At 52.7% G+C, this 26,313-nt stretch overlaps 2 protein-coding genes across 3 annotated transcripts in view; both read left to right on the plus strand.

Moving 5' to 3' along the window:
* PADI1 (peptidyl arginine deiminase 1) overlaps positions 1 to 15,871 on the plus strand; it is a 41,877-nt gene extending 26,006 nt beyond the window's left edge. For both annotated transcript variants that reach the window (XM_021095426.1, XM_003127647.6), the window contains 6 exons: positions 1,066 to 1,217; positions 6,949 to 7,093; positions 7,849 to 7,942; positions 9,201 to 9,280; positions 10,266 to 10,391; positions 13,564 to 15,871. In XM_021095426.1, coding sequence (XP_020951085.1) covers positions 1,066 to 1,217; positions 6,949 to 7,093; positions 7,849 to 7,942; positions 9,201 to 9,280; positions 10,266 to 10,391; positions 13,564 to 13,797 — 831 coding nt within the window. In that variant the 3' untranslated portion in view covers positions 13,798 to 15,871. The remainder of the gene's footprint in view (positions 1 to 1,065; positions 1,218 to 6,948; positions 7,094 to 7,848; positions 7,943 to 9,200; positions 9,281 to 10,265; positions 10,392 to 13,563) is intronic.
* Positions 18,161 to 26,313, plus strand: part of PADI3 (peptidyl arginine deiminase 3) — a 35,995-nt gene continuing 27,842 nt past the window's right edge. The window contains exon 1 of the mRNA XM_003127646.3: positions 18,161 to 18,280. Within this exon, the coding sequence (XP_003127694.1) occupies positions 18,189 to 18,280 (92 nt within the window). The 5' untranslated portion in view covers positions 18,161 to 18,188. The remainder of the gene's footprint in view (positions 18,281 to 26,313) is intronic.

Consider the following 26,313-nt stretch of genomic DNA (forward strand, 5'->3'; position numbering starts at 1 on the left):
AAGGCCACACAGCTAGTTAGTAGTGGCACCAAGATGCAAAATCAGAGGGGCTGCTAGGAGTTCCCCCTGTGGTGCCACAGGATTGGTGGCGTCTCAGGAGAGCTGGAACACAGGTTTGATCTGCAGCCTGGCACAGTGGACTAAAGGATCTGGTGTTGCTGCCAGTCACAGCTGTGGCTGGGATCTGATCCCTGGCTGGGAACTCCATATGCGGTGGGGTGGCCAAAAAATAGAAAAAAAAAAAAAAAAAAAAAAAAAATCAGAGGGGCTGCTTCCACGGCCCCTGTGCTTAACTGCTGGGCCAAACCTGTAGGCTTTTGAGGTGAGTCTGGGTTCCAGAGCCCACGTCTCTGCCTGTTTCCCAGCCCTCCTCTCGCACCGCCAGGACAATGCCAGTGTCTAATGGGGAAGTCCAGGAGCTCATGGGCACACAGAGTGGGACATTGACCCTAGCTTGTAGGGATCAGGGATGAGTCCCTGGGGAGGTGACAGTGAGCCCTGCAGCCTGAGTCGTGAGTCTGCGTCAACCCAGGGCCTGACCCCAGCGCTGTTTCTACTGATCTCTGGTCTGTCTTCATCGTTTCCTTCTTTCCACTTTCTTTAGGTTAAGTTTGCTATTCTTTTCCCAGCTAGAAATGGAAGCTAAGATTTTTCACCCCTTTCTCTTCCTCACATACGTGTTTAGAGCTGCGACAGTTCCTTATTAGAGCAGCTTTGCTGGCATCCTGCCAGCCTTAATGGGCTGTGTTGTTATCATCTTTCGCTTCAAAATATTGTCTAATCTCCCCTTTGATGTCGCCTTTGACCCATGGCTTCCTTAGAAGCGTGTTACCTTCTTTCCAAACATTTGGGGATTTTCTAGCGATTGTTCTGTCCTGGGCTCCGACGTTAATAGCACCATTCTCAGGGCACAGCGAGGATTTGTGAAAATGGACAGTTGGTTTTGGGGGGATGGGAATCCCCCAGGACCACCCCTCGCTGCCCCACCCCCGCCCCAATAGCAGTCTCTTCCGGTCCTAACTGACTCCTCCTTCTGGGGGGCGGGTCTCACCCGTCCTCCCCCAGGGTCCTGACTTTGGATATGTAACCCGGGAAACCCACTACGCTGGTGTCTCCGGCCTTGACTCCTTTGGCAACCTGGACGTCAGCCCGCCGGTCACGGTGGATGGCAAAGAATACCCGCTGGGCCGGATCCTCATTGGAAGTAGCTTCCCCAGGTGAGAAGCCAGGGCAGTGGTGGAGAGCGGCAGACCGAATGCAGCCTCCACCTCCGACTCCCGCATCCCCGCATCACAGACACGACTCTGACGCTCCGCTCCGTCTGAGAAGTGGTCCTAGCTTCCTGCCTGGAATCCTAGAATGGGAGCCTCAGATCCCTAGAGTCTTAAGTTTGAAAGATCACATAATGTTAGGGAAAACTCACATACTAGTGGCCCACAGTCTTTTGGCCTGCTTTGGATTTAATGAGCAAAATTAGCCACCAATGTTAAATATACATATATCAGGAGGCCACACATAAAAAGCCAGATTTCTGGCTGCTTTTGAAAAATCAGAAGAGCTGGGAGGCAATGTGGAATTCCATGCAGAGGTAGGAGATGGATCTGTTGACCTCTTCTGGGAGATCAAAATAGTTGCTATCAGAGTTCCTGTTGTGGTTCAGTGGGTTAAGGACCTGAGGATGCTGGTTCAATCCCTGGCCTCACTTAGTGGGTTAAGGATCTGGCATTGCCACAAGCTGTGGTTACGTTTGCAGAAGCAGCTTGGATCTGGTGTTGCTGTGGCTGTGGCATAGGCCAGCAGCTCTAACTCCAATTCGACCCCTAGCCTGGGAACTTCCATATGTCGCAGGTGCGGCCCTAAGAAAAAAAAGGAAAACTAAAGTTGCTGTCCTAGCAACAGCTTGAAAGGGCCAATAGGTCACCATGTGATTGCAGGTGAGTGGCTGGTCAGGATACCAGAATGACAGAGGTGACTTGATGGGTCCCACCCTGGACAGATATCATCAGCCAGTTATTTAAGCAAGTTATTTAGGGTTTAGGACTCAGATGACCGCATCTGCTAAATCCCCCTCGGTGGGTCCCCACCCAGCCTGTGGGCAGTCAGAAATGGGGTGTGCAGCACAGGGATGCTCATGGGATCCCTGCTTCCTGCCTAAAGATTAAACCCACCCCAGGCCCCAGAGGCCACCTTCTCATTTGTGTGGGGTTGGCATGGAGCCCAGGTGGGTCCCAGCTCACCTCCCCAGGCCCTGGCTATCTGCTCTAGGGCCCAGAGCAGCCAGGCTGTCCTGGTAAAGTCAGGGTGGCCCCGGTGGCCTCAGGGCTCTGAATCAGGTGAGGTGAGGCTTCCTGGCACCAACCCCAGGCATGACACTGGATGCCCAGGCTGGGTGCCCCAGGCTGAGGTTGGCCAGGACCAGAGGCGTATACTCACCTTGCCAATGACTCATGCTCAGAACTACTACTCTGGGCCAGATCCTGCTCACAGCCCTGGGGGCAGAAGGGCCTCGGGACCTCTGGGCACTCATTCTGTGCTTCAGGGAGGGACCTGGGAGGAAGGAGCCCAGGCTTTGAAATCTGATGAATTTGAGTCTGAGTCCTGGCTCTGCCACTTCTTAGATGACCACGTGATTTGGGGTACACCACCTAACTAGGGCCCACCACAGTGGCAGGCACATAGTAGGTGCTTGATTGATTCATTTAAAATATTTATTGCATGCCCACCAAGTGCCAGGCACTGTTGCAGGTACTAGAGAAAAGGAATCAGTGGACAAAGATACATTATTAAATGAACAAATTATTTTATGCTTCGTGCCTCAGTTCCTCTTCAGCAAAATGGGCCTATAAAGAAGGCCTGTTCTAGCTCAACGGTTGCTGTTACTAGGCATGAAGGATTCGCATTAATTACCTTCCGACCGCTTAGGTTTGTTTAGCTGGACCCCTCGTAATGGATCTGCCTTGAAGCAGGTGTAATTCAATGGATAAAAGTTATTGATCACCTGCCTGCTGTGAGCACAGCCTTTACCCAGGTGACTGACTGCCTTTAACTCTTATAATAGCTCTTGAGGTTAGGACGACTATTCTCCTAATTTTACAGATGAGGAAGTTGAGGCTTAGATAAGTGAAGTGAATACACTCATTCATGCTCTCATTTATCAATTCAATAAATATTTATTGAGACTTTCGATATGCTGGGTCTGGGGTCCAGTGCTGGGGACAAAAGAAATCTTTGGGAAACTCCCAGGCTCTGGCAAGGACCCCAGAGGGGAAGGTGTAGGGTCTCCCGCACAGCTGGGCCCCACTCCATTGGCCATTATGTTGAAAACAAGCAACAAAATTTCTTGGTGGACAGATGGGGCCCTGAGGCTCAGAGAGGGACAGCTGCTGCCTGGGACCACACAGCAAGTTAGTGGAATAGTCAGAATCCAGGTCTCCTTCCTTGGAGCCCAAATTACAATTTAACACCCAGGTGGCTGTGCTAGGATCCTATTTCAGCTTCAGATCTCAGCAATGAACAAAACAGATGACCTACATACATGCTAGCAGAGAGAAACAGACAAGAGGCAAACCTAATAAATAAGTAGGGATATAAAACATTCAGGGAGTTCCCGTCGTGGCTCAGTGGTTAACGAATCCGACTAGGAACCATGAGGTTGTGGGTTCCATCCCTGGCCTTGCTCAGTGGGTTAAGGATCCGGCATTGCCATGAGCTGTGGTGTAGGTTGCAGACGCAGCTCGGATCCTGCGTTGCTGTGGCTCTGGCGTAGGCTGGCGGCTACAGCTCTGATTAGACCCCAATCCTGGGAACCTCCATATGCCATGGGAGCAGCACAAGAAATGGCAAAAAGACAAAAATAAAATAAAACCATTTTTGGTCATGTCTCTGTAGAAGACAAATCTCTTCCTGATCTCAAATAAATAAATAAAACCATTTTTGAACAATTCTGCCTCCTGGTGGCAGCTTTGTTGTGACTCAGAGGCCAGGTCTGAGGCTTCCCAGGGCTGGAGTCATCCAGTCCATCCCCCTGCCACCAGGCAGAGGGCTTCAGGGAGTCCCAAGGAGGACTCTGCCCCTACTCCAACTTTATGTTTCTGATTCCTGCCATTTTCTGCTCAGGAACAATTTCTCTACTTCACCACCTTACTGTTTTATTTTTTATTACTTAATGAATTTTATGACATTTATAGGTGTACAACAATCATCACAAACAAATTTTAAGGCATTTCCATCCTAAACTCTCAGTGCATCCCCCACCCCCAACCTGTCTCATTTGGAAACCATGAATTTTTCAAAGTCTGTGCGTTAGTATCTGCTCTGCAAAGAAGTTCATTCTGTCCTTTTTCAGATTCCACACGTCAGTGATAGCATTTGATGTTGGTGTCTCATCATCTGACTGACTTCACTTAGCATGATAATTTCTAGGTCCATCCACGCTGCTACAATTGCCATTATTTCTTTCCTTTTAATGGCTGAGTAATATTCCATTGTGTATATGTACCACATCTTCTTGATCCACTCCTCTGTCGATGGACATTTATGTTGTTTCCATGTCTTGGCTATTGCAAATAGTGCTGCAATGAACATTGGAGTACATGTGTCTTTGTGAGTCATGGTTCTCTCTGCATAGATGCCCAGGAGTGGGACTGCTGGATCGAATGGTAGTTCTATTTTTAGTTTTCTGAGGAATCTCCATACTGTTTTCCACAGTGGTTGCACCAATGTACATTCCCACCAACAGTGTAATAGGGTTCCTTTTTCTCCACACCCTCTCCAGCACTTACTGTTTGTAGACTTTTCGATGATGGCCACTCTGGCCGGTGTAAGGTGGAACCTCAGAGTGGTTTTGATTTGCATTTCTCTAATCATGAGTGATGTTGAACACCTTTTCATGTGTTTTTTTGTCCTTCTGTATGTCTTCTTTGGAGAATTGTCTGTTTAGATCTTCTGCCCATTTTTTGATGGGATTGGTTTTTTGTTTTTTTTTTTGGTATTGAGCTGTAGGAGGTGTTTATAAATTTTGGAGATTAATCCCTTGTCACCATCTCAAGAGAGGTCTTTTTAAATTGCCAACGCTATATTAAAACAACAGAAATACAAGGGAAATATTTGCCATGGACAAATCAGTGTTGTCATATGTCACTGCTTTTTGGGTCTCCCTTGTAGTTTTATTGATGACATATTCAAGTTATATAGACCGTGGACTCTCAGCTGTTCAAAGCCTTAAAGTCATTCACACATATTTTTTGAGCATCTGTTCTAGAAGAGGTCCTGGGGTTACATCAGTGCACCTAGACAAAAAATCCCAGCCCTCCTTGAGCCTCCATTCTAGTGGGATGCCAGACAATAAGCAAGGTATCAGGTATGCCACATTGTACCAAACGCTGAAAAGAAAGATAAAGCTGGGAAGGCAGTTGAGGGGTTGTTGCCACTCCTAACATCCTCATAGAGAAAGAATGTCATGATTGAGTTAAACCAGGAGATTGTGAGGGATATGCCGAGTGGGCAACAATTCCTGGAAGAGAAAACAGCATGTGCAAAGGCCCTGAGGCAGAAATACATCTGATGTGTTCAAGGATAGCAGGAGGCCAGCTTGGCTAGAAATGAGTGATTGAAAAAGAGTGTGGCAGGAGGGGGCGGTGGGGGCTGTCCTGGCCATTGTGAGGACTTTGCATTTATGAGGAGGGGGATGGGAGAGATGTGAGGGTTTTGTCCAGAGGTGGGACATGGTTGACATATTTAAAGCCACCCTCTGATTAGACTGCAAGAGAGCAAAGGGTAAAAGCCAAGAGACCAGGAAAAGGGGCAAACCACTGCCATTATTTAAGGGAGGGAGGTGTCCTGGGCAGATGGTGGCAGAGGAGGAGGAGGGGAAGGGCTGAATCAAGTTCTGTCTGAGGTAGAACCAGATTGGATGTGGGTCAGGGAGATTGTCCATATGTCCTTACGCCAGACAAGCAAGTGCAAGAAATGTGACCCCCTTTTTTTGTAAAACATATTGGGGAAAAAAAATCTCTCTATAAAGGTGGTATATGTGTGTGTGTTTGCACATGGTAACATGTGCCAGGGAAAAGTGGAACGTGCCCAGATTAGCATATGTTGTTCTGACTTTGGACAAGTGGCCCTCTGGAACTTTCTAGGCTGCAGTGGCCTCATCTGTGAAATGGGGACACGGCTCTTGCCCAAGGCAGCATCCTTGCACACACAGGCAGCTTTTGGCAATGTCTCCTCCCACACCTCAGGGACCCCAGCTCCTGCCCCACCCTGTTCCCTGTTCGAGACCCTCTCAGAACCCCCGCCCTCTGCTAATGACAGGTGGTTTGAAAACACCGGGACCTCATTTCAGGAACTTCTAGGGCTTAGACAGTGTTGAACACACAAGGATGGACAGGAGCAGTTCTCTTGCACATGAACCAGCCGAGATGCCTGTCAAAAGGCAGGTTCCACATTCTCGGATGGGTCTCATCTTCCTCAAAGACTCTGAGACGTGGAGGGTGCCAAGGCCTAGGAGTCTTCAATTTAAACAAGCACCCCTGCCCCAACCAGAATGTTCCGGGCCCCACACTGGGCTAAGGTGGGGGGCAGTGCTTGCCAGGTTCCAGTCATGTATTGAACACAGGGCTGGGCGCTTTGGGTAAAGAGTCAACCTCTCTGACTCCTGGGATGTGAGGTGAGGGTCTTCAGTTCCCTTTGGCAGATGGAGGTCTTTCATTTGTCTCTGCTGCTGGGAGGGGCAGCAGGATCTTCCTGGCCTTGCGGAGGAGGCTTCGGGGTGAGGGAGGGACAGAGTCTCTTGGGCGATGGCCAGGATGGACAGTGGGTGCCTAGGAGTGCCTGGGGGCTGGGACCAGGAAGCAGCGATAAGAGAAGACCCATTCAGAGGGTGGAGGTGAGGCTGGGTGGGGAGTGCTCAGGAAGCACCTGAGACCCTGCTCTTTCCCTCCCCGCCAGGTCTGGTGGGCGGCGAATGGCCAGGGTGGTGCGCGACTTCCTTCATGCCCAGCAGGTGCAGGCACCCGTGGAGCTCTATTCAGACTGGCTCTCTGTGGGCCACGTAGATGAGTTTCTGAGCTTCGTGCCCACTTCTGACCAAAAGGTATGTCCCCTCTCCTCTTGCCTGAGCCACCTCTGCCCCTCTCTGACCTGATGGGTTGGGATAAGGCAAAGCCACCTGAAACTAGCTTGCTGCCTCTGTTCATCGGGAGCTTGGAATCAGGGTATCCTCGAGGCCAGGGGGTTTTAATCAGAGAGGGCTTCCTGGAGAAGGTCGGAACTCAGGTCAGAAAGGTACTTATTCGCTCACTACTCATACTTCCTGAGTGTTTGCTCTGATCCAAACCTCTCGGCCAAGACTCAGAAATGACACTGACAATAGGTGATATCTATTGAGCACCTGTGGGGTATGCGTGTTTTAATGCATTTAATCCTTTAGCAACCCGATGAGGTTGACCTACTCTCATTGCCCCCATTTTATAGATGGGGAACCTGAGGCTCAGAAGGGCAATCAACTAGTAGGGTAAGATTCTGACCCAGATGGTGGGCTTTGGACCAACATGTTGATCATTCATCACCTTGCAGAGGTGACCAGGGAGGACACAGTCTGCAGGGAGCAGGCAGCCTGGGAGAGATACCTCCCAGGGACCAGTAGTTGAGTTTCCTGGTGGACAAAGTGAAGAGGGACCTCCAGGCAAGGAGACAGTCATGGGCAAAGGCCTGGAGGTGTGAACCGGCTTGGAGGATTGGGAGAAATGCAGAGGGGAGATGCCATGTGCTGTCTGGCCTCTGAACTCAGGCCCTCCTGCATTTAGGGGGAACCTGTCTACTGAGCCGTTCTCCCTCCCTCTGTACCAGGGCTTCCGGCTGCTCCTGGCCAGCCCCAGTGCTTGCCTCAAACTCTTCCATGAGAAGAAGGAGGAGGGCTACGGGGAGGCAGCCCAGTTTGATGGTAAGTAGCAGCGAAGCTGTCACCCTGCTGAACCCTGCCCTCTTGTCACCAGCCCTGGGCCTTTCATGGCTATGCTGTTCACAGGCCCTTTGTCTGCCAGGCCTCAGCTCAGAGCCCAGCATCACTGGTACTTCCAGCACCTTCCTATGGGAGCCAAGGATGAGGAGGCTCCCTTCTTGGGCCAAGGATGGAAGCCAAGGGGCCAGTGATTGCCCCAGAGACAGGGTGGCCTCCTCCATGCCCTGGGATGTTCCTGGCCCCACCTCTAGGAGGGGAAAGGAACCGGAAGCCATGAACCCTCCCTTGTGCCTGTCTGCGCAGGCACTTTCACACTTTGGCTCAATGGAATCACCCACCTGCTTCTCCTGATCCCTTTTCACAGAGGAGGAGACTGAGACTCAGCAAGGGGAAGCAGCTTATCAAGGGCTACACAGCAGGGAGCAGCAGGGCCAGGGGCTCAAGAGAGGGAGGGGTGAGAAGCCAGGAGGGTGGTCCCTCTGTGGACCCTCCTCCGGGAATTGGCAGACCCTCCAAGGGCCTGTTTGGGCTCTTTGAGCGCCTCCCCACTCCCCACCAAGGACCTCAGCATTCTCCTCCAAGCACTGGAGCACTGGAAGGGAGGTGGGTAGCCTTCAGCAGAGATGGACCTGGATTCGGATCCTGGTCTTACTACTTGCTGGCTGTGAGGTCAAGGGTGGGTTCTCAGGGCTTCTGTTTCCTCTTTTCTGAATGTGCGGTGATAACTAACCCAACCCAGCTTTATTTTGCTTTATTTAATTTAATTTATTTTTTGACCATGCCAACAGCACATGGAAGCCCCCAGGCCAGGAATCGAACCCTCACCACAGCAGTGACCTGGGCCACCACAAAAACAGTGCCTGCCAAAGCCTTAACCCTCTGCATTGCAAGAGAACTCTCATTATTTTAAAGATAAATAATAAAATAATAAATATAACAGGAGCCCCAGAGCATGGCGGGTGTTCAGTAATGGTAGGTAGCCATGCCTTAATAATTAGGCCCTGAGAGCAGGAGTCCCTTTTCAAGGAGTCTGTAATCCATCCCAGGATTTACTTGCAGCCAGAGCTTGTTCCCACCCCCCACCCCCCGCCAGGGTTTCCTGTCTCTGGCTTTCTCCATCCTACCTGCAGACCCTGGCACTGAGGTAGGAGGAAAATCCTAGCCCGGATTCTGCAGCCCAGGCCGGAGGTGGCCCCAGACAGTACTCCCCGAACCGGCTACTCTCTTCTTTCTCTTGCAGGGTTAAAGCACAAGGCGAAGAGAAGCATTAATGAGATGCTGGCAGACAGACACCTCAGGAATGACAATCTCTATGCACAGGTGAGGGGGTGAGCTGAGCAACCCCAGGACCTGCTGCTTCCAGGGTAGTTCAGCCCTGGGCCTGCCGAGACCTTTGCGTAGTGTAGGGCTTCTGCTCTTGGGAACCCACAGTCTGATGGAAGAGACACAGCCATGCCAGTCTGATAGGGGAGAGCTTACCCTGCTCTGCGGAAATGATGGGTTTTCAGGGAAGAAGAATTGAGTACCCCCCCCCCGCCCCCACGCTCCCTGCCCCAAGAAGTCTGGTGAGGAGTTCCCAATGTGGCTCAGCAGTTAAGGAATTCCATTAGGATCCATGAGGATGCAGGTTCGATCCCTGGCCTCTGTCAGTAGGTTAAGGATCCTGTGTGACTGTGGCTGTGGTGTAGGCAGGTAGCTGTAGCTTGGTTTCCACCCCTAGCCTGGGAACTTTCATATGCCTCAAGTACGGCTCTAAAAAAGCAAAAAAAAAAAAAAAAAAAAAAAAAAGGAAAGAAAGAAAAAAAGAAGTCTGGTGTGATGAGAGCAATGCCTTGGGAAAATGGGGCCTCTTGGGGGCAAGGGCTGGGGTGGGTGGGAGTCAAGGAGACCTAGAGAGGTGAGGACACAGGGCGGAAGGCGGTCCCAGGAAAGGGCAGGGTTCATGCTCGCCACGTGCAGGGAATCCAGCTCAGTAAATGCGAGGAGGGCCTGTGCTTCTGCCCATCCGTGCAGAGAGCTTTTCTCCTAAATGGCTGAACTGAGCAGGAGCATCAGCCCGACTGTGGCGGGGACAGTGTGGGGTGGCGGCAGGCGCTTGCGGAACTAGAAACTGCCCAGGACTCAAACCCCAGCTCCACGCCATCCTAGCTCGGTGCCCTCGGGCGGGTCACTGGAGCCTCAGCTTCCCCATCTAGGGTAGCAATGGCACCAAGCTGTTGTGAGGCTCAAAGGAGCTAAAGGGCACAGAGGAGATGCTGCAAACTTCCTGGCTCCCTGGGTGCCTGTCTCTCTCCTCTGCCCCCAGAAATGTATCGACTGGAACCGGGAGATGCTGAAGCGGGAGCTGGGCTTGACGGAGCGGGACATCGTCGACATCCCCCAGCTCTTCATCCTGAGGGGCTCCCTCGCGGAAGCCTTCTTCCCTGACATGGTGAGAGCAAAGATCTATCCAAGGGCAGTACTCCCCGAACGGACAGAGGCTGGGGCGGGACCTCTCCGGTGTTTGCTTGGGGGCGGATCTAGTACTTCTCCATCACTAGTTCTCAACCAGGGAGATTTTGCCCCCTCGCGGGGGTGGGGGTGGGGGGGCGCATTTTGATTGCCGCACGAGGAGGGGGCTACTGACATCTAGTGGGTGGAGGCCGCCAATGCTGCTAAACATCCCACAAGTGCACACCGCGGACCCCCACAATTAAGAACTCTTCCCCCTCCAAACTGGAAAAAGGAAGCATGGTTTGGTTCCAGTGTCTCAGGCTTTTGTTCCTGGGCCTCAGCTGCCCCCCCCCTCCAATCCCCTGTGCCCTCTGACTCCTGGTTGTCTGCTCCTCAGCAGGGCTCCTGAGTTGGGCAGGGGGGCAGGTGGCAGCTGCTTCCCTGGCTGTCATTAACTCAGGCAGCTGACAAACAGATGAGCAGGTGTGATCTCACCAGGAAGGCCCCTGGGAGGGGCCTGAGCGATGCTATCCTACAGTCCTGCCCAAAGTGCCCATTAACGCCTTGGGAAGGGATGTTGGGGTATTGGCTGATGTGAGGGGCTGGTTCTGCAGGTTGGGAGACCCTCCCTCTTCGGCCTGGGGCCTTTAACTTGAATCTCTGTCACTGGACAAGCCAAAGGTTGGGAGTCAATTCTGGGGTCCTGATTGGAGGCAAATGTATGTGGTGGAGCTTCCCCACCAGGATTGCATTCACTCCTGACTCCTCTTTGTGGGGTCCCAGCAGAGACTTCAAAACATCACACCTTCGGTCCTACTGGTAGGTGGAGCTGGAGAAGGCTTTGCTGTGGGGGCTGTCCTGTGCATCACAGGATGGTCGCAAAATACCCTGGGAAGTTGCAAAATCGCCCTGCATGAGAACTCCTGCTCTAGGGCAGTGCCGTTAGAACTTTCTCAGATGATAGCAAAGTTCAGCATCCCTCCAGTATGACACAGAAGCTACCACGTGGGGCTACCAAGGGCTTCAAATGTGGCTAGTGTGGCTGAGGAATGAAATTTTTACTTTTTTTTTTTTTTTTTTGGTCTTTTTAGGGCTGCACCCATGGCATATAGAGGTTCCCAGGCTAGGGGTTGAATCGGAGCTGGAGCTCCTGGCCTACACCACAGCCGCAGCAACACAGAATCCAAGCCATGTCTATGACCTACACCATGGCTCATGGCAATGCTGGATCCTTACCCCATTGAGCAAGGCCCGGGATTGAACCTGCATCCTCATGGATGCTAGTCAGATCCATTTCCTCTGAGCCACGATGGGAACTCCAGAATTTTTGCTTTTATTTAATTTTAATGTCAGCAGCCACGTGTGGCTAAAACAGCGACTGCATCAGACAGCAAAGCTCTAACGGGTGGCCCGGCTCTGGTTCTGGCTGAGGGTGGAGGCAGGGCCCAGGACCGTGGTCAGCCCTCCTGGGGCTGTGGCTTTGTCCACACCAGCTGGGAGCCCCCTTCCCAGCACATACCACTCTGTGGGAGTGCCCCAGCTTCAGAGCAGGCCCTGCTTAGAGGATCCCAGTATGTCCTCACCGGAGGGCCCTTAGGGAACACTCAGCCCCTCATTTGTCGCATGGGGAAAGACACCCTTTGAGAGAGTGGTTGACTTGCTGAGGTCACCCAGTGAGCACATGGAGCGGCCTCCAGTCTCCAGGAGGAAGCAGAGTCAGGCTGGTGATGCTCCTGAATCCAGCTCCTGGGCCCTCCCCTGGCCCTTAGTCCCTCTGTGTGCCCCACTCCCACCCCAGCATGTGCTGGCCCATTAGTGGGCAACTAGGCAGCTCAGGGCCAAGGCCATGGCATGACCCTATGGGATCCTCCGGCTCCGTGTTGGTCCTAGTTGTGGATGGCCTTGTAGGGCAGACTAGAGGGGCTGGGGTACAGAGAGTGGGAGGGCACCAAGTCCAGGGCAGCCCACCCTACACCAAGGTGACCCAGTAACACTGGAGACAGCGAGTCCAGGGTATCCCCTTTGAACACCAAGGACGGTTCCTCCTTCCATCCATCTGGGCCAGAGGCTTCCTCTAAGAAACTTCCACACCCTGTATTAGACAGACTTGCCTTCCCAGGGTCAAGGCCCTCTACCAGTTCCCTGTGGAGGGAAGCAGGGAGGCCACCAGAGATAAACCCAGGTGTCCCCAAGGGCTCTCTGACCTTGCCCCAACTCCTCGGCACCCAAGGCAGCCCCAGGGCTACACTCGGACAGAGCTGTTATAAACAGCACGGATTTTGACATGAGTCAGATCTGAGTCAAATTCCCATCTCTCCATATTCTCTGTGTGCCCTTAATTATGTTACTTGATGTTTCCAAGCCACGCCCTAGAGGGAGGCTGTGAGGTTTAGTGATGATATATCCAGCACATAGAAGATGCTCAATAAACGGTAACAAGCCTTCTAGGAACAGTTGACCAAGGCGTGCACTGCACAAATGCACCATACCTACAACATTCACACAATGGACCTTGTAGATGCGTACATTTGCTGAACAGGTTTCTGGCAGATGATGGTAAAATCTTGTTCTAACAAAGTTGTCATAATCTAATTTTCTGATAGATGGAAGAAAGTGTTGGCGAAACTTGATTTCTATAATGTTACCATGTATGTTGCCGGCAGCCCCTGCCTGTTATTAATCCTCTCTTCCAAACAGGAATCTTTGTTCACTCTGCTTCTATAAGCCCTAATTCCTAAGTGAGTACCAGCCTTGGTAGCCTGGGGATGCTGGCAAAGATGGGGCAGGCCCTGAGGATGGGTCTGCTATAGCCAGAACCCAGAAGGAGCCTCAGGTTTAAAGCATCCCCAGCTAAACACTGTCTTTCTTGCCTTCTCTCTCTCTCCCTCTTTTTTTTTTTTTTTTTTTTTTCTTCTTTTTACAGCTGCACCTATGTCATATGGAAGTTCCCAGGCTAGGGGTCAAATCAGAGCTGCAGCTGATGGCCTACACCACAGGCACAGCAACACTGGATCTGAGCCACATCTTCGACCTACATCATAGCTTGTGGCAATGCCGGACCCTTAACCCACTGACCCAGGCCAGGGATCCAGTCCATAGCCTCATAGAGACAACATCGGGTCCTTAACCTGCGAGCCAGAGCAGGAACTCCTGCCTTCTCTCGTCTACAGGTGAACATGGTGGTCTTGGGCAAGTACCTGGGCATCCCCAAGCCCTTCGGGCCCATCATCAATGGCCGCTGCTGCCTGGAGGAGAAGGTGCGCTCCCTGCTGGAGCCACTGGGCCTTCGCTGTGTCTTCATTGATGACTACTTGTCCTACCACGAGCTGCTCGGGGAGATCCACTGCGGCACCAACGTGCGCCGGAAGCCCTTTCCCTTCAAGTGGTGGCACATGGTGCCCTGAGTCTGCTCCCCACCCTCCATCCTCGCTGCCCACCTCCTGGGTGACCCCACCAGGGCGAGGAACCTCCACCTGGCCTGCATCCCCACGAGTGCCTACAGACGTGCTGGTCGCCATGGGTACCAGGATGCTGGGATGGACAGTACACACCCTCACCTCTGGAGCGGCCTACCCAGCTCGAGAAGGCTCACCCTCGTTCTCGCTCCTCTTCCCATCCACAACCCCCAGGGGTTCTGAAAAAGGTCAACAGCCTTAGCACGTTCAAGGATGGCTGTGTGTGGCCTCGGCACCCCAGTTGGAATCCCTCCCACCCCACCCCTCTGCCCCCCGATTTGACACTCCCTCGTGTTTGCACCAGGAATGGGGCCTACAGGGCCTGGGCCTCGGTGTGAGGGTCTGGGGTCTAGGCCCCTGCTGGCTCTTTAAGACCAGGAAGGGGGGTTTGAGGTACCCACTTTCCTCTGCCAGCTGTATTCTCCTGCAGGAGACCCCCAGGTTGTGACCTTCTGGCACCCCTCAGCCATACTGACACAGGCAAATGAGGACAGAAAAACTCAGCATCTGAGGGCTTATTTAAAAAAAAAAAATAGAGGCAACAAAACCCCTTTAATACCTGCCTCTATCCTCAGAAGGGTGCTTGTTACCTGTTTAGAAAGCCTTTAATTATGAATGCTGACTGCTTCCGGCTCAAAAACGCTGCGAGGCCAAGGTGAGGCCTGAGGAGGACACACCGAGGAGGCTGGGGAGGCAGAGGAAGCTGAGCACAAGGTTAAAACCTGAGGCCTGGCTTCTGCGCCCTGGGGATCCCAGGCTTTGGATTTTGGATCCCAGAGCGAGGGGGTCTGGCTGCTCCAGCTGCAGCCAAGCGTGGGGGGCCCAGATGTTAGAAGTGGGTGGAGGGGCCATTAGGATATCTCTGAAGGTGGGGTTTAATTTCCTTTAATAGTCTTTAATTATTCCCCTTGGCTCTGCAGGCAGTGGGAGGGAAGGCTGGCCCTGTCTCTCTCAGAACCAGAGGCCTCGTACATAGTTGCTGTGTCCCTTATGAGTAACCCTTGTGGCAGGCCTGTGATTTCCCCCCTTTTTTGTTGTCTTTTTAGGCCCACACCTGCGGCATAAGGAAATTTCCCGGCTAGGGGTTGAATGGAAGCTGCCAGCCTATACTGCAGCCACAGCAATGCCAGATCCTAGCCGCATCCATGCCTTACACTGCAGTTTGCAGCAGCGCCAGATCCTTAATCCAGTGAGTGAGGCCGGGGATCGAACCAGCATCCTCACGGTACTAGGTGGGTTCTTGATCCGCTAAGCCGCAATAGGAACTCTGGCCTGTGTCCCCACTCATAGAAAGGAAGGCAGAGCTGCCAGGGACAGTTCACATCCTGGCCCTGGCTGAGGTCACTGAGATGTACACAGGCAAGCTGGCGGGGCCCCTGCAGGGCGAGCGGTGGCCCCTACCCCAGACAAGCATAGACAGGAGGGAACCAGCCTGTCTTCCTCCCCCCAACTGCCTATGAGGTCATCTCAGGGGCTTTTAGCCCCTGGGCGCCAACCTTCTGGGTTTTTCTCACTGGCCCCCCGGGTGAGACTTAGACTGAGCCAGCTGCCCTTGATCTCTTTTGGCCATGGAACACTTAGCAACCAGAGGTGCCACCAAGGAAACCCAATATATGAAACTGATGGAAACAGAACCACTCTGGTCTCAGGTGGGGAGGGCAGGGTACCTGGATGGCTCTGTGGCACCCCATGGGCAAGCCCCCGCTCTAGCCTGTGCCTTTCTGCTCGCATCCAGTTATGATGCAGCCTAGACTGAGCCAAGACGGGAAGGAAGTGGCTTCGGCAGCCAGGGGTGTGCAGCCGGGGATCCCCAGGGAAAGGGCGGCAGGTGGGAGGGGAGTGGGCACTGTGGAGAGATGGGGAGGGCGGGAAGCAAGCCTTCCAGAGTGGCACTGAGTGCCAGAAGCTCGGGAATGGCTTCTGGGCTATGGAGGGGAGCCCTGATGTTCCCTCTGAGAATGTTCCAGGTGACTGGTCACCGCCTTTCTGATTAATAAAAAATGTCAACATGCATTTCTTCCAAGTGGCTGCCTCCTTAGCTTCTGTTCATTGGGCCGTGGGGAGGAGGGAGAAAAGGGTGGGGGGCTGCTTCCAGTCCCACCCATCATGCTACTAGCTCCTTGGCTCAACTTCCACTGGCCATGGGCAACTCCTGCCCAGCTGGGAGAGCCTCCAAGGCCAGTGCCAGGCAAGCAGGCTGATACAGCAGGATGGCTGGCACATGCCCATTGCCGTGAGGCTGCCTGCCCTGCTGAGACGGTTATTGGGAGGGTGGGTCCCATCTCTGCATCCCTTTCCCATCCCTGGGCCATCTCTTCCATCTCTTGGAGGGCAGATGAGCTGGCCCCTAATGGCAGAGTGGGAGATTCCAAAGGAGCACTGGTGCCCAGAGCCAAAGGCCACTATAATTCCTTTTCATTCCCACCTCTAAAGCTACTGAGTTACCCAGCTTCGGTGGTCTGATTTCAGGGGCCTGAAAAGTATCACCCCTCACATTGTACATACCTCGTGCTGTCTCGCGTGGCTCCCTTTGACACTCACTCACTCATTCATTCACTTCATTTTAGCTTCTCTTGTGGCCTAAGAGGCAAAAAGTTGCTGCCCATTAGTCATGGACACTTTAGTCTGAATGAGCACACAGATCTCTTTCTTAAAGCTGATGTGTGTTAACTAGGAAGAGGTGAAGGTATGGGTCTACTTCCAAAGGAAGATACAGGGCTCTGAGCAGGAGGCTGGTCCTGTCTCCAGCACAGTGGGCTAATGCCCAGAGGGAAGCCTCCACTTTCTGCCTGTTCCCCAACTGTGCCCACAAGCAAGCTAAGGAGACTGCCTGGGGTTTCCTCCTGAGTTCTGATAGTTACCCAGAGCTGAGTTAGCTGCCGAGCCACTTTGTAGCCAAAAAAGTGGAGCTGTCACTGGACCCAGCAGCCCAACATCTCTCCTGGAGAAGAACATCCTTACCAGAAATTGGGATATAGGAATCCCAGTCTTAGAGTCTTGCTGAGATTATTGAACTCATGCAAATGTACCAGCTGGGGACTCGGGAGAACAGATCCAGGTCCTCACCCTGCCTCAGACTGTCAGCATCACCAGAGAAGAGGGAGGAAAACTCTGTTCAGCATCTTTGGAGCCTCTCTGGGCAGGGTGTATCCCTGTCATTATCTCCCCAGGAGCTGGCGATTAGCCGCATTTTCTACAGGTGAGAACACCAAGGCTCTGAGCAAGGGGCAAAACCCCCCAAGGCTACACAGCCAGTGCCTAATGGAGCATGGGTCCCAACCTGAGACTCCTTTCAAAGATCCCTTGCTGTTTCAGCAGGCCGAATGCCCCCGGCCTCAGTTTCCCCACCTGCCCAGTGAATATTCCTACTCTGACATCCTAAGCTCCTCCTGGCTAGAGAGGGTTTTCACCGTCATTACTTTTTCCTTCCAGAGGCTTCTGACATCTAACAGTAATAATAGTAACAACACCACCCATGATAAAATAATGCTGCGCTCCACCCTAGAGCTCTGTGCCTGTTGTCCCATTTAAGTCTCACAATAACCATTTTTCAGATGCCTCAAGTGAGGCTGGGAGCAATTAGGTGACTTGCCCCCCTGTCACCCAGTCAGGATGTGGCTAAGGCAGGGCTAAAATTCAGTCCCACCTCTAAAATCCAGGCTCTTAAGGAAAAGGATGGTGTTCCTTAATGTGTATCAAAATGCTATCGGGGTGCTTGTAAAAAAAAAAAAAAAATTCTCCTGTGATGAGGTGGGTTGAGGATCTGGCCTTGTCCCTGCTGTGGCTTGGGTCACTGTTGTGGTTTGGGTTTGATCCCTGACCCAGGGATTTCTACATGTCACAGGTGCAGCCAAAACACAAAACAAACAAACAGAAATCCTGATGCCAAGCTGCTTATCAAATTGGAGATTGTGTCTGGGAATCTGGAATTTCACGTTTCCCCAGCAGGGTACAGAAGATCCCCACTAAAGTATATCCTCTGAAAATTCAGGAAAGGGGGTGAAGAGATGAATGTGGAAAGCGAAGGGCCCCAGATCAATACCCCCCATCTCTGCACACCCCAAGACCCTGGTGCCCTGGGCAGTTACCTGTGGGAATGTACCTGCTCCCCTTAAAGTGAGAAATTAACTTCCTCTGCACATAGAGTGGAAGCAATAGGTTCATATGCAAATACTGGGTTCTTTCCAGCCAATCCTGAGCTCCTGGCTCTGGGAAGGGGCTGGGCTTCCAGGACTGGAGCCAATGAGCTAGCACCTTGGGCGGGGCTGAGGGGGCGGGGCCAGGTGCTTTTAAACCACATGCCAAGGGGTTTCGCGGCTCAAGCCGGATCCAAGGCAAGCATGTCTCTGCAGAGGATCGTGCGTGTGTCCCTGGAGCATCCTACCAGCGCTGTGTGTGTGGCTGGCGTGGAGACCCTCGTGGACATTTATGGGTAAGAACCAGAAGCCTGGAGGTTTGCAGGCCCCTAGGGTGACCCGGGGCTGACCCCCCAGGGTTCTCCTGGCCAGCCGTGTGACGCTTCCTCAAGGCTCAGGCCTGGTTTGGCTGCCCTCTCCTGAGCCTTGGGCTTAGAACAGCAGCCAGTCACGGAAGCTTGGGTCTTTGCCTTTCTCAGCCAGGCTTCTTAAAGACCCTGACCAGGGCATTTGAATAGGGGTAGAGAGGCCTGCAGTGGCTGGGCTCTGCTGCAGGGCCCTGGAGGCTGCTGGTGCTATGGGGCTTGCGGACTTCCCTCTATCCACAGGATGCTGCAGGCTGAGCTGGGGGTCTCACTGGGCTAGGAAGAGGTGTACCCCGTCCCCGCTCGCTGACTCACAGCCTATGAGCTCTGAAAGCAGAGCGTCGATTTTTTTTTTTTTTTTTTTGCCTCATCCATGGCATGCAGAAGTTCCTGGGTCAGGGATGGAACCCACAGCAGTGAAACACAAATCCTTAATCACTAGGCCATCAGGGAACCCCCAGAAAATCAATCGGTTTTTAAAAAACCACTTATACTTAACATAACATTTACTACGTGCCAAGCACTGTTCTAAGAGGCTGACAAGCCTCTTGAATTTAACCCTGGAACTTTAACTCTCAGATTTGACTTTCACAACAACCTAAGGAGGTAGGTTTATTATCAGCTTCTTTTTGTTTGACAGATGAGAAGACAGGCACAGGGAAGGCAAGCCATTGGCTCAATCACACAGGTACTAAGTGGCCAAAGCAGAGTTTAAACCCGTTCATGTCATGGCCAAGTGTCGGGTGCTTTTAGCTGTCTGCCACTTGAGGAAGAACACCCATGTATATATCCCTGCTGTGTGCCATGGCCACGGCTCTGTCGTTAAAGCCAGTGGCTGGAAGTGAGGCCACTTTCTCTCTCTCTCCCTTTCCCTCTGTCTCTCTGTCTCTGTTTCTCTCTCTCCCTCCCCTTGTCTCTGGAAGTAAAGAAGAGCTTTGGCCAAGGTTTCAGGAGCTGGGCTCTGGGAACTGCCAGGAAGCCAAATACTTTACTTTTTGAGGCATCTCCAGGGGTCCCAGCTCCAAGGCTGCTCATAGGACACAGATAATTGGGGAACTAGGAAGGGAAAAGGGAGAACCATGTCCCTGTTCCCATCTCGAAGGCCTCCTACCCTTTCCTGGACCAAGTTTCTAGCTTCGGCACTGTTGGCATGGGAATTCTTGGTCATGGGGGCCGTCCTGAGCGCTGTGAGATGCTAGGCAGCATTCCTGGCTTCCACTCTCTAGGTACCAGTAGCACAACCAGAAACCTCTCCAGCCATTGCCAAATATACCCTGGAGGGAAAAGCCACCCCTCACTGAGAACCGGTATCCCCACTAAAACTTGAAAAATTAGAGTGAACTTAGAAGCAGAGATGGGGTTGGTCCCAGGGCCCTAGATGAGAAGGGGTGAGTAGCTGGCCATGGGAAGGAACCAAGTCTGGAGCGGGCCCAGCCAAGTGTGGTAGCAGGAGCTCAAGCCCTGTTGTTGGGATAGGTGGTGGGCAGAGAAGTGTGGAAGGGGTTTGGGATGTTCCTGAAGCTCAGAGGGGTGATGGGGGGGGAATCCCTGTGCCAGCTGGTGCCAGTACCTCCCCCAGTGCTGCGTGCCCATGGGGGTGACTCACCTGCCTGTTGGGCAGATGTGTCTCTAGTTTGACCTGCTCCAGGAAGCCTGGGGCTGGCTCCTCCCCCGCAGAGCTTCCTAGAGGATGGAAGACGGATTGGGGCCATGAGAGGCAAAGGCAGCTGTGTCTTCGGGTGATGCGAATAGATGGGCCACTTTAGGGTTGGCCGAGGGGGCTGTGGGTGAGGACAGTCACAGAGTGGAGGCTGGAGCCTCTGGCACCTTCAAACGAGGGACTCTCGGGCCTCCAAGAACCACACCACCTTGGGCTGGGGGAGAGCTCCTGGTTTGTCCATTCACGCATTCATCAAGTATTTCTTTGGGGTCTAGTATGTGCCAGGCATGGGGACCCAGAGTGAATAAGCAGGGGTGGTCCCTGCCCTCCAAGAACCCTGTCTCGTGGTTCTAGCAGAGGCTGGACCACTTCCCAGGGGTTCTGGGAAAGGATTACCTGCCTCACAAGCGGGGGCAGGGCTGGCTTAACCCTGAAGTCCCTTCTGGCTCAGAGATGCCCTGATTTAGCAATCCTGGATGCTCAGACTGCGGGCAGAGAAAGGGCAGTGGGTGTGGTGGTTCAGTCCTGGCTCTGCAGCTGTCTGACCTTGGGGAAAATCACTTAACCTCTTGATACGCTCTCTCTTCCTCTGTTGAATGGAGATAATTATAATATTAGCCATGACCCTTAGAACTCGCTCCATACCAGTCACTGCCCGAGAGCCTTTACCTCTGTTAACTGATGCTCACAACCCTTCTATGCATGGGTATTATCTTCATCCCCATGTTAGAGATGAGGAAACTGAGGCACAGAGAAGTTAAATCACTAGCCCCATGTCACACAGCCAGGGAGGAGTGGCAGAGCCAGGATGCAGCCCAAGCACTTTGGCCTTCACTTCAAAGGGCTATGGGGACAATTGAATGTGACTGTGCGTGTGGAACGCATAGCCAATGCCTGGCATGGGAACATTCAATTATGGTAACTGCTACCATTATTATCACCTTCATCATTATTTTAAGGTTCTTTCCTGGCCCTCTAGACAGCCTCAAGCATTCCCCAAACCTGCCATATACAAGATGACTGGGGAACAACCTCTGAGCCTTTTAGTGAGAAGGAGGAGATGAAAAGAGGGAAATTAACACAGGCTGAGCAGTCAGGACAGGCTTCCTGGAGGAAGAGCACCAACAAGAGCCTTGAAGGTTGAGCAAAACCTTGGGGGCTCTCTCATCTCTGCTGGATTAAACCTTGTCTTCTGCTGAGCTGCAAATGACTCAGACTTGGGAAGGGGGCTTTGCTTTCCTGAGTGGGGATTCTTAGCGGGGATTGAGGAGAAGGGGGATGCACAGTGTGCTGAGCCACGCACTAGGGATAAACGCGCAACTAGGGTTGAGAACCGCTGTGCGAGTTGGAAGGGCAAAGAGCTTACCCCTTGCTCAGCAGAGATGGTCTAATGAAATGAAAAGTCTTGGGGGCACCTGGGGGCCATGAACCCTGAATTTTGATCCTAGTTCTGTCATCCTTTGCTGTATCATCTTTTTTGTTTGGTTGGTTTTTATTTGTTTTTTTGGTCTTTTGTCTTTTTAGGGCCTCACCCATGGCATATGGAGGTTCCCAGGCTAGGGGTCGAATCGGAGCTGCAGCTGCTGGTCTACACCACAGCCACAGCAATGCAGGATCGTTAACCCACTGAGTGATGCCAGGGATTTAATCCAAGTCATGGATACTAGACAGGTTCGTCAACCACTGAGTCATGATGGAGACTCCTGCTCTATCATCTTGAGCAACTTTCTGCTCCTTCCTGGGCTTCAGTTGCCCCATATGTACCCGGAAGAGGTTGGCACAGAAGAGTGGGTTTCAAGCTCTGCTCATGGAGGCCTCCGAGCCTCCTTCCTGACTTGACAAAGCAGCTCCCTTCCACGGCCACCAGATTTTGTGTGAGGGAGGAGCTCCGACCGGGCAGTGCAGAGAGCTGGGCTCTGGGACTGGATGCAACGTCAACTCTCTAAACTGGATTTTATGAGAAGGGTTTGTGTGGCCACCATTTTCCAGGAGGGACAGTGATGTCCGGAACCTGGTCCTGTTGGTGAAGTCGGCAAACTCGGGACCCAGGATCCTGGCCGCCTGGGGAGGGGCAGCTGGTACCCAGAGCCTGAGCTGCTCGAGCCTCGGTCTCCTCTGCTACCATTGATCCTCTTGCTGGGGACCTTGGTGTTCGCTGGGTCAGCCTTTCTGTTTTCAGCCACAAAGGACTTTCCCTGCAGTTTGCCAGCTCTGAAATGACTGGTTTTATTTTCCCAGAGACCATGAGGCTGTGAAGGGGGCGGATGGGTTTATGTTTGGGAAAGAAGAGCCGGCTGTGAGTCTGTCACTCACCAGCGTGTGACTTTGAGAAAGTCACCTGTCCTCAGCGAGCCTCAGTGTTCTTATCTGTAAAGTGGGGGAAATAGCACCAACATCCTTTGGCCAGGGAGCCGTCTTCCAGATCATTGCTGCCATCATCATCCTCACCCCTGAAGAGGGCATGAGTATAAAGAGAGACCTGACCTGTCTCAGTTCCCAGGAGGGTGTGGGCTCACGCTGAGTCACCCCCACACTCCCTGGGGGGTGGGGAAACTGGGTCCAGCATTTCTGAGACAGTCCATTCTTAGCCATGAACCTCAGACTTCCTGGGATCAGGATGACTTAAAATGTCGCTTCGGGAGTTCTCGTTGTGGCTCAGTGGATTGAACCTGACTAGTACCCATGAGGATGCGGATTCGATCCCTGACCTCACTCAGTGGATTAAGGATCTGCAAGATGCGGTGCAGGTCTCAAATGTGGCTTGAATCCCATGTTGCTGTGGCTGTTGGCGAGGCCGGCAGCTGCAGCTCTGATGTGACCCCTAGCCCTAGAGCTTCCATATGCCACGGGTGCAACCCTAAAAAGACAAAAATAATGAAATAAAATAAAATGCAGATTCCAGAGCTCTGCCTGCAGAACTTATGATTCTGGAATCTGCATGTTCAACACAAGTCTGAGCTTGACTACTGTGAGGGTGACCAGCTGTCCCGGTTTGCCCGAGATGTTCTAGGTTCTAGCACTGAATGTCTTGCATCCCGGGAAATGCCGCAGTCCCTGGCGAACCAGAATTGTTCATCATCCTACCGTATTTTGCCCACCATGCAACAAGCTCCTAGGCTGGCTGTGCCACTGGGTCAGTTGGGTCCTTGGGCTGGCCAGGAGGGCTCAGTGCTGGCAAGGGTCTTGGACTGTCCTGTGCATGGACAGCCTCAGCTGGGGAGAGCCTGAGGCTCCCAGCCACCTGTACCCCCAGGGCTGGGCTGGGGTGCTGTTTAGAACATGGTGCTGTGCTTGGGATGGCCTGGCTGGAGGAAGAACTTCATTCAGGTGAGCCTCTGACCACTTTCCTCATTCTCCTGGAAATGGGGAATCCAGATCCCACTGTACCTGATGCAGGCTCTCCTCCCAGAAGCCACCTTTTTGATCATCCTATCACACAGCTTCATGATGGAGCATGAGCACTGGACTGGGAGTCTAGGGCCCCACCTTCTAATCTCTTCTCTTCTGGGCCTGTTTCCCCAGCAGTGAAATGGGGTCTTGAGCTCAAGTGCTTGCAACTTTCACTCACCCCCTCTTTTCGTCTTCTCATCACCCCACTTCATAGATGTAGACACTGAGGCAGAGGGAGGCAAAGGTCACACAGCTGGTGAGCGGTGGGGCTGGGACACCTGGCCCCGGAGTCTGTAGGCTTACCCACCTGGCTGTGGCTCCATTGTGTTGCCCTCCTGGTCAGGAAACATCACTAGCTCCCTATTACATAGAGACCATAATTTAGACTTGACCTCCTAAGGCTCCACAGTGGAAATCCCTTCCCCTCAGAAGTGTCTCCTTCTTGTCCTTGGTTCATCTGTCTTCCTCCAGGGAGCCTTCCCTGGACACCCCAGCCCACCCTCTCAACCTGCTTCCATCCACCCATTACCTGTGTCCTGATTCACTTTAATGATCCCTTTCCCCATCCTGGGCAGGTGGTTTCCCTTCCCATTCATTATCACATCTGAGCCTCAAAATTGGCCGTGAAGTTGACCCAGTGGGTGTCATTATCCTACTTTATAGGTGATTTTGCAGAATCTAGGGAGGCTAGGTGATTTCTTCAAGGTCACTTAGCTGACATGTGACCCAGCCCAGTCTGACTCTTAGAGCTCCTGCTGTAGCGCAACGGAATCAGCAGCGGCTTGGGAGTGCTGGGATGCAGGTTCGATCCCCGGCCTGGCGCAGTGGATCTGGCATTGCTGTGGCTTATTTTGTGGCTGTGGCTCAGATCTGATCCCTGGCCCAGGAGCCCCATATGCCATTGGGTGGCCAAAAAAATAAAAACAAAAAACCTCAGTCTTGACCCCAGTCCTTACTCCACCGAGTTCCCAGCTTCTTTGTGCCCCTTCTGGTCAGGGCTATTTCCATCTTCATCAGGGTGTCCCCTGGCACCTCACACAGGACCTGGGCCAGGGCATGCAGGGAGTTGGACGAAATAACCCCAAACCATGGGCTGGGACCTGGGAACCGGGTGGGCTTCATACCAGAAGGACCATCCAAGGCCTTGAGCTCTACCTTGTGGATGCTTGGGGTCCCAGGAGCAGCTTGGGGTTGGGGGGAGGGTCCTAGGGGCCGTTTGTGGCCAGGTGTGTCTCCATCAGTCTGTCTCTCTGGTTCTACCTCTGTGTCCCCATGCCTCTCTCTCTAGGCTCTCCGTGTCCCCTGATGGTCTGGCTCATACACCTAGGGCACCATGCGAGGGAGCCCTGGAAATGACAGTTTTGGGAGTAGGGTTACCAGATAAAATCCAGGAGGCCTAGTTAAATTTGAGATCCAGCTAAACAATGAAAATTTTTTAAAGTGTTAAGTATATCCCAAATACTACATGGGACATACTTATACTAAAGCAAATTTGTTGTTTATCTGCAATTCAAGGCTGACTGGATGTTCTGTTTGATTAAATCTGGCAGCCCTGCTTGGGAGGAGACACAGGTGTGTCAGTGCCTCCCACCTGGTGAGGACACCTGGCAGGGCAGAGCCAGGGCAGAGCCTGGTGGAGTACAGTTTGGGCTTCATTTATTTCTCTTTTTATTTTTATTATTTTTTTCTTTTGAGGGCCACACCTGTGGCATATGGAAGTTCCCAGGCTAGGGGTTGAATTGGAGCTGTAGCCACCCACCTGCACCACAGCCACAGCAACGTGGGATCCTTAACCCACTGAGCGAGGCCAGAGATCGAACCCATGTTCTCATGGATACTGGTCAGTTTCGTAACTCACTGAGCCACAACGGGAACTCCTATTTCTCTTTTTATAAAGGTAAGTCATACTGAGAATCATGCTGGTGGAGGAGGGAAGAGGATGCTTTGAAGGAGGTCAGCTCTCCTCCACCAGGAGGCAGAGCAACGGAAGGGCCTGGGGTCGGCGGGGCGGGGGGGGGGGGTTGCAGCTGTGCAAGCTTGGGGAAGCCTCTTGCCCATCCTGAGCCTCCATTTCCCCACATGTAAACGGGAGTGATAATTCCCTCATCCTTGGGCTGTGCTGAGGATTAGATGAGCTGATGTTTGGAAAAGTTTAGCCGAGCCCGGCCCTGGTAAGTATTTAGGGGATGGGAACCCTGGGAGCTGAGTGTTGTCATTACTCTCAGGTAAGAATAGAGACTCAGGAGCCTGGAGGCCTGGGTTTGGATTCCAGCCCTGCCACTTACTGGCATCATCAGTTATTTTATTTATTTATTTTGCTTTTGAGGGCCACTCCTGGGGCATATGGAAGCTCCCAGGCTAGGGGTTGAATCGGAGCTGTAGCTGCCAGCCTATGCCACAGCCACAGCAACACAGGATCTGAGCTGAGTCTGTGACCTACACCATAGCTCACGGCAATGCCAGATCCCCAACCCACTGAGCAAGGCCAGGGATCTAGCCTGAATCCTCATGGATACTAGTTGGGTTCATTATTGCTGCGCCACGATGGGAACTCCAAGTTATTAACCTCAGTGTTCCCACCTGTAAAATGGAAGATAATAATAGTACCTATGTCCTGGGATTTTTGAGTGGATTCCATGACATAATACACATACAGAAACTCAAAAAGGGCTGGCACAGAGCAAGAGTTCGACCAGTGTTGGCTACTGTCTCCCCCAGCTGGATGGGTGTGCTGCTTCCTCCAGGAAGTCTTCTGGTCCCACAGTGGCCTCTCCCTACATGGGATCCCGCTGGCCGCCGACCCCGTGGCCCTGAGCCCCACCTGGTTGCCTTGAGGGCAGTGCTGTCCTCAGCTCCCAGCCAGATCAAAGGCTCCGAGGCAGTGCCCGTGTGTGCAGTGGGCACCCCATAGACA

The sequence above is a fragment of the Sus scrofa genome, chromosome 6 (genome assembly GCF_000003025.6).
Source record: "Sus scrofa isolate TJ Tabasco breed Duroc chromosome 6, Sscrofa11.1, whole genome shotgun sequence".
In the NCBI taxonomy this organism is placed as follows: Eukaryota; Metazoa; Chordata; class Mammalia; order Artiodactyla; family Suidae; genus Sus; species Sus scrofa.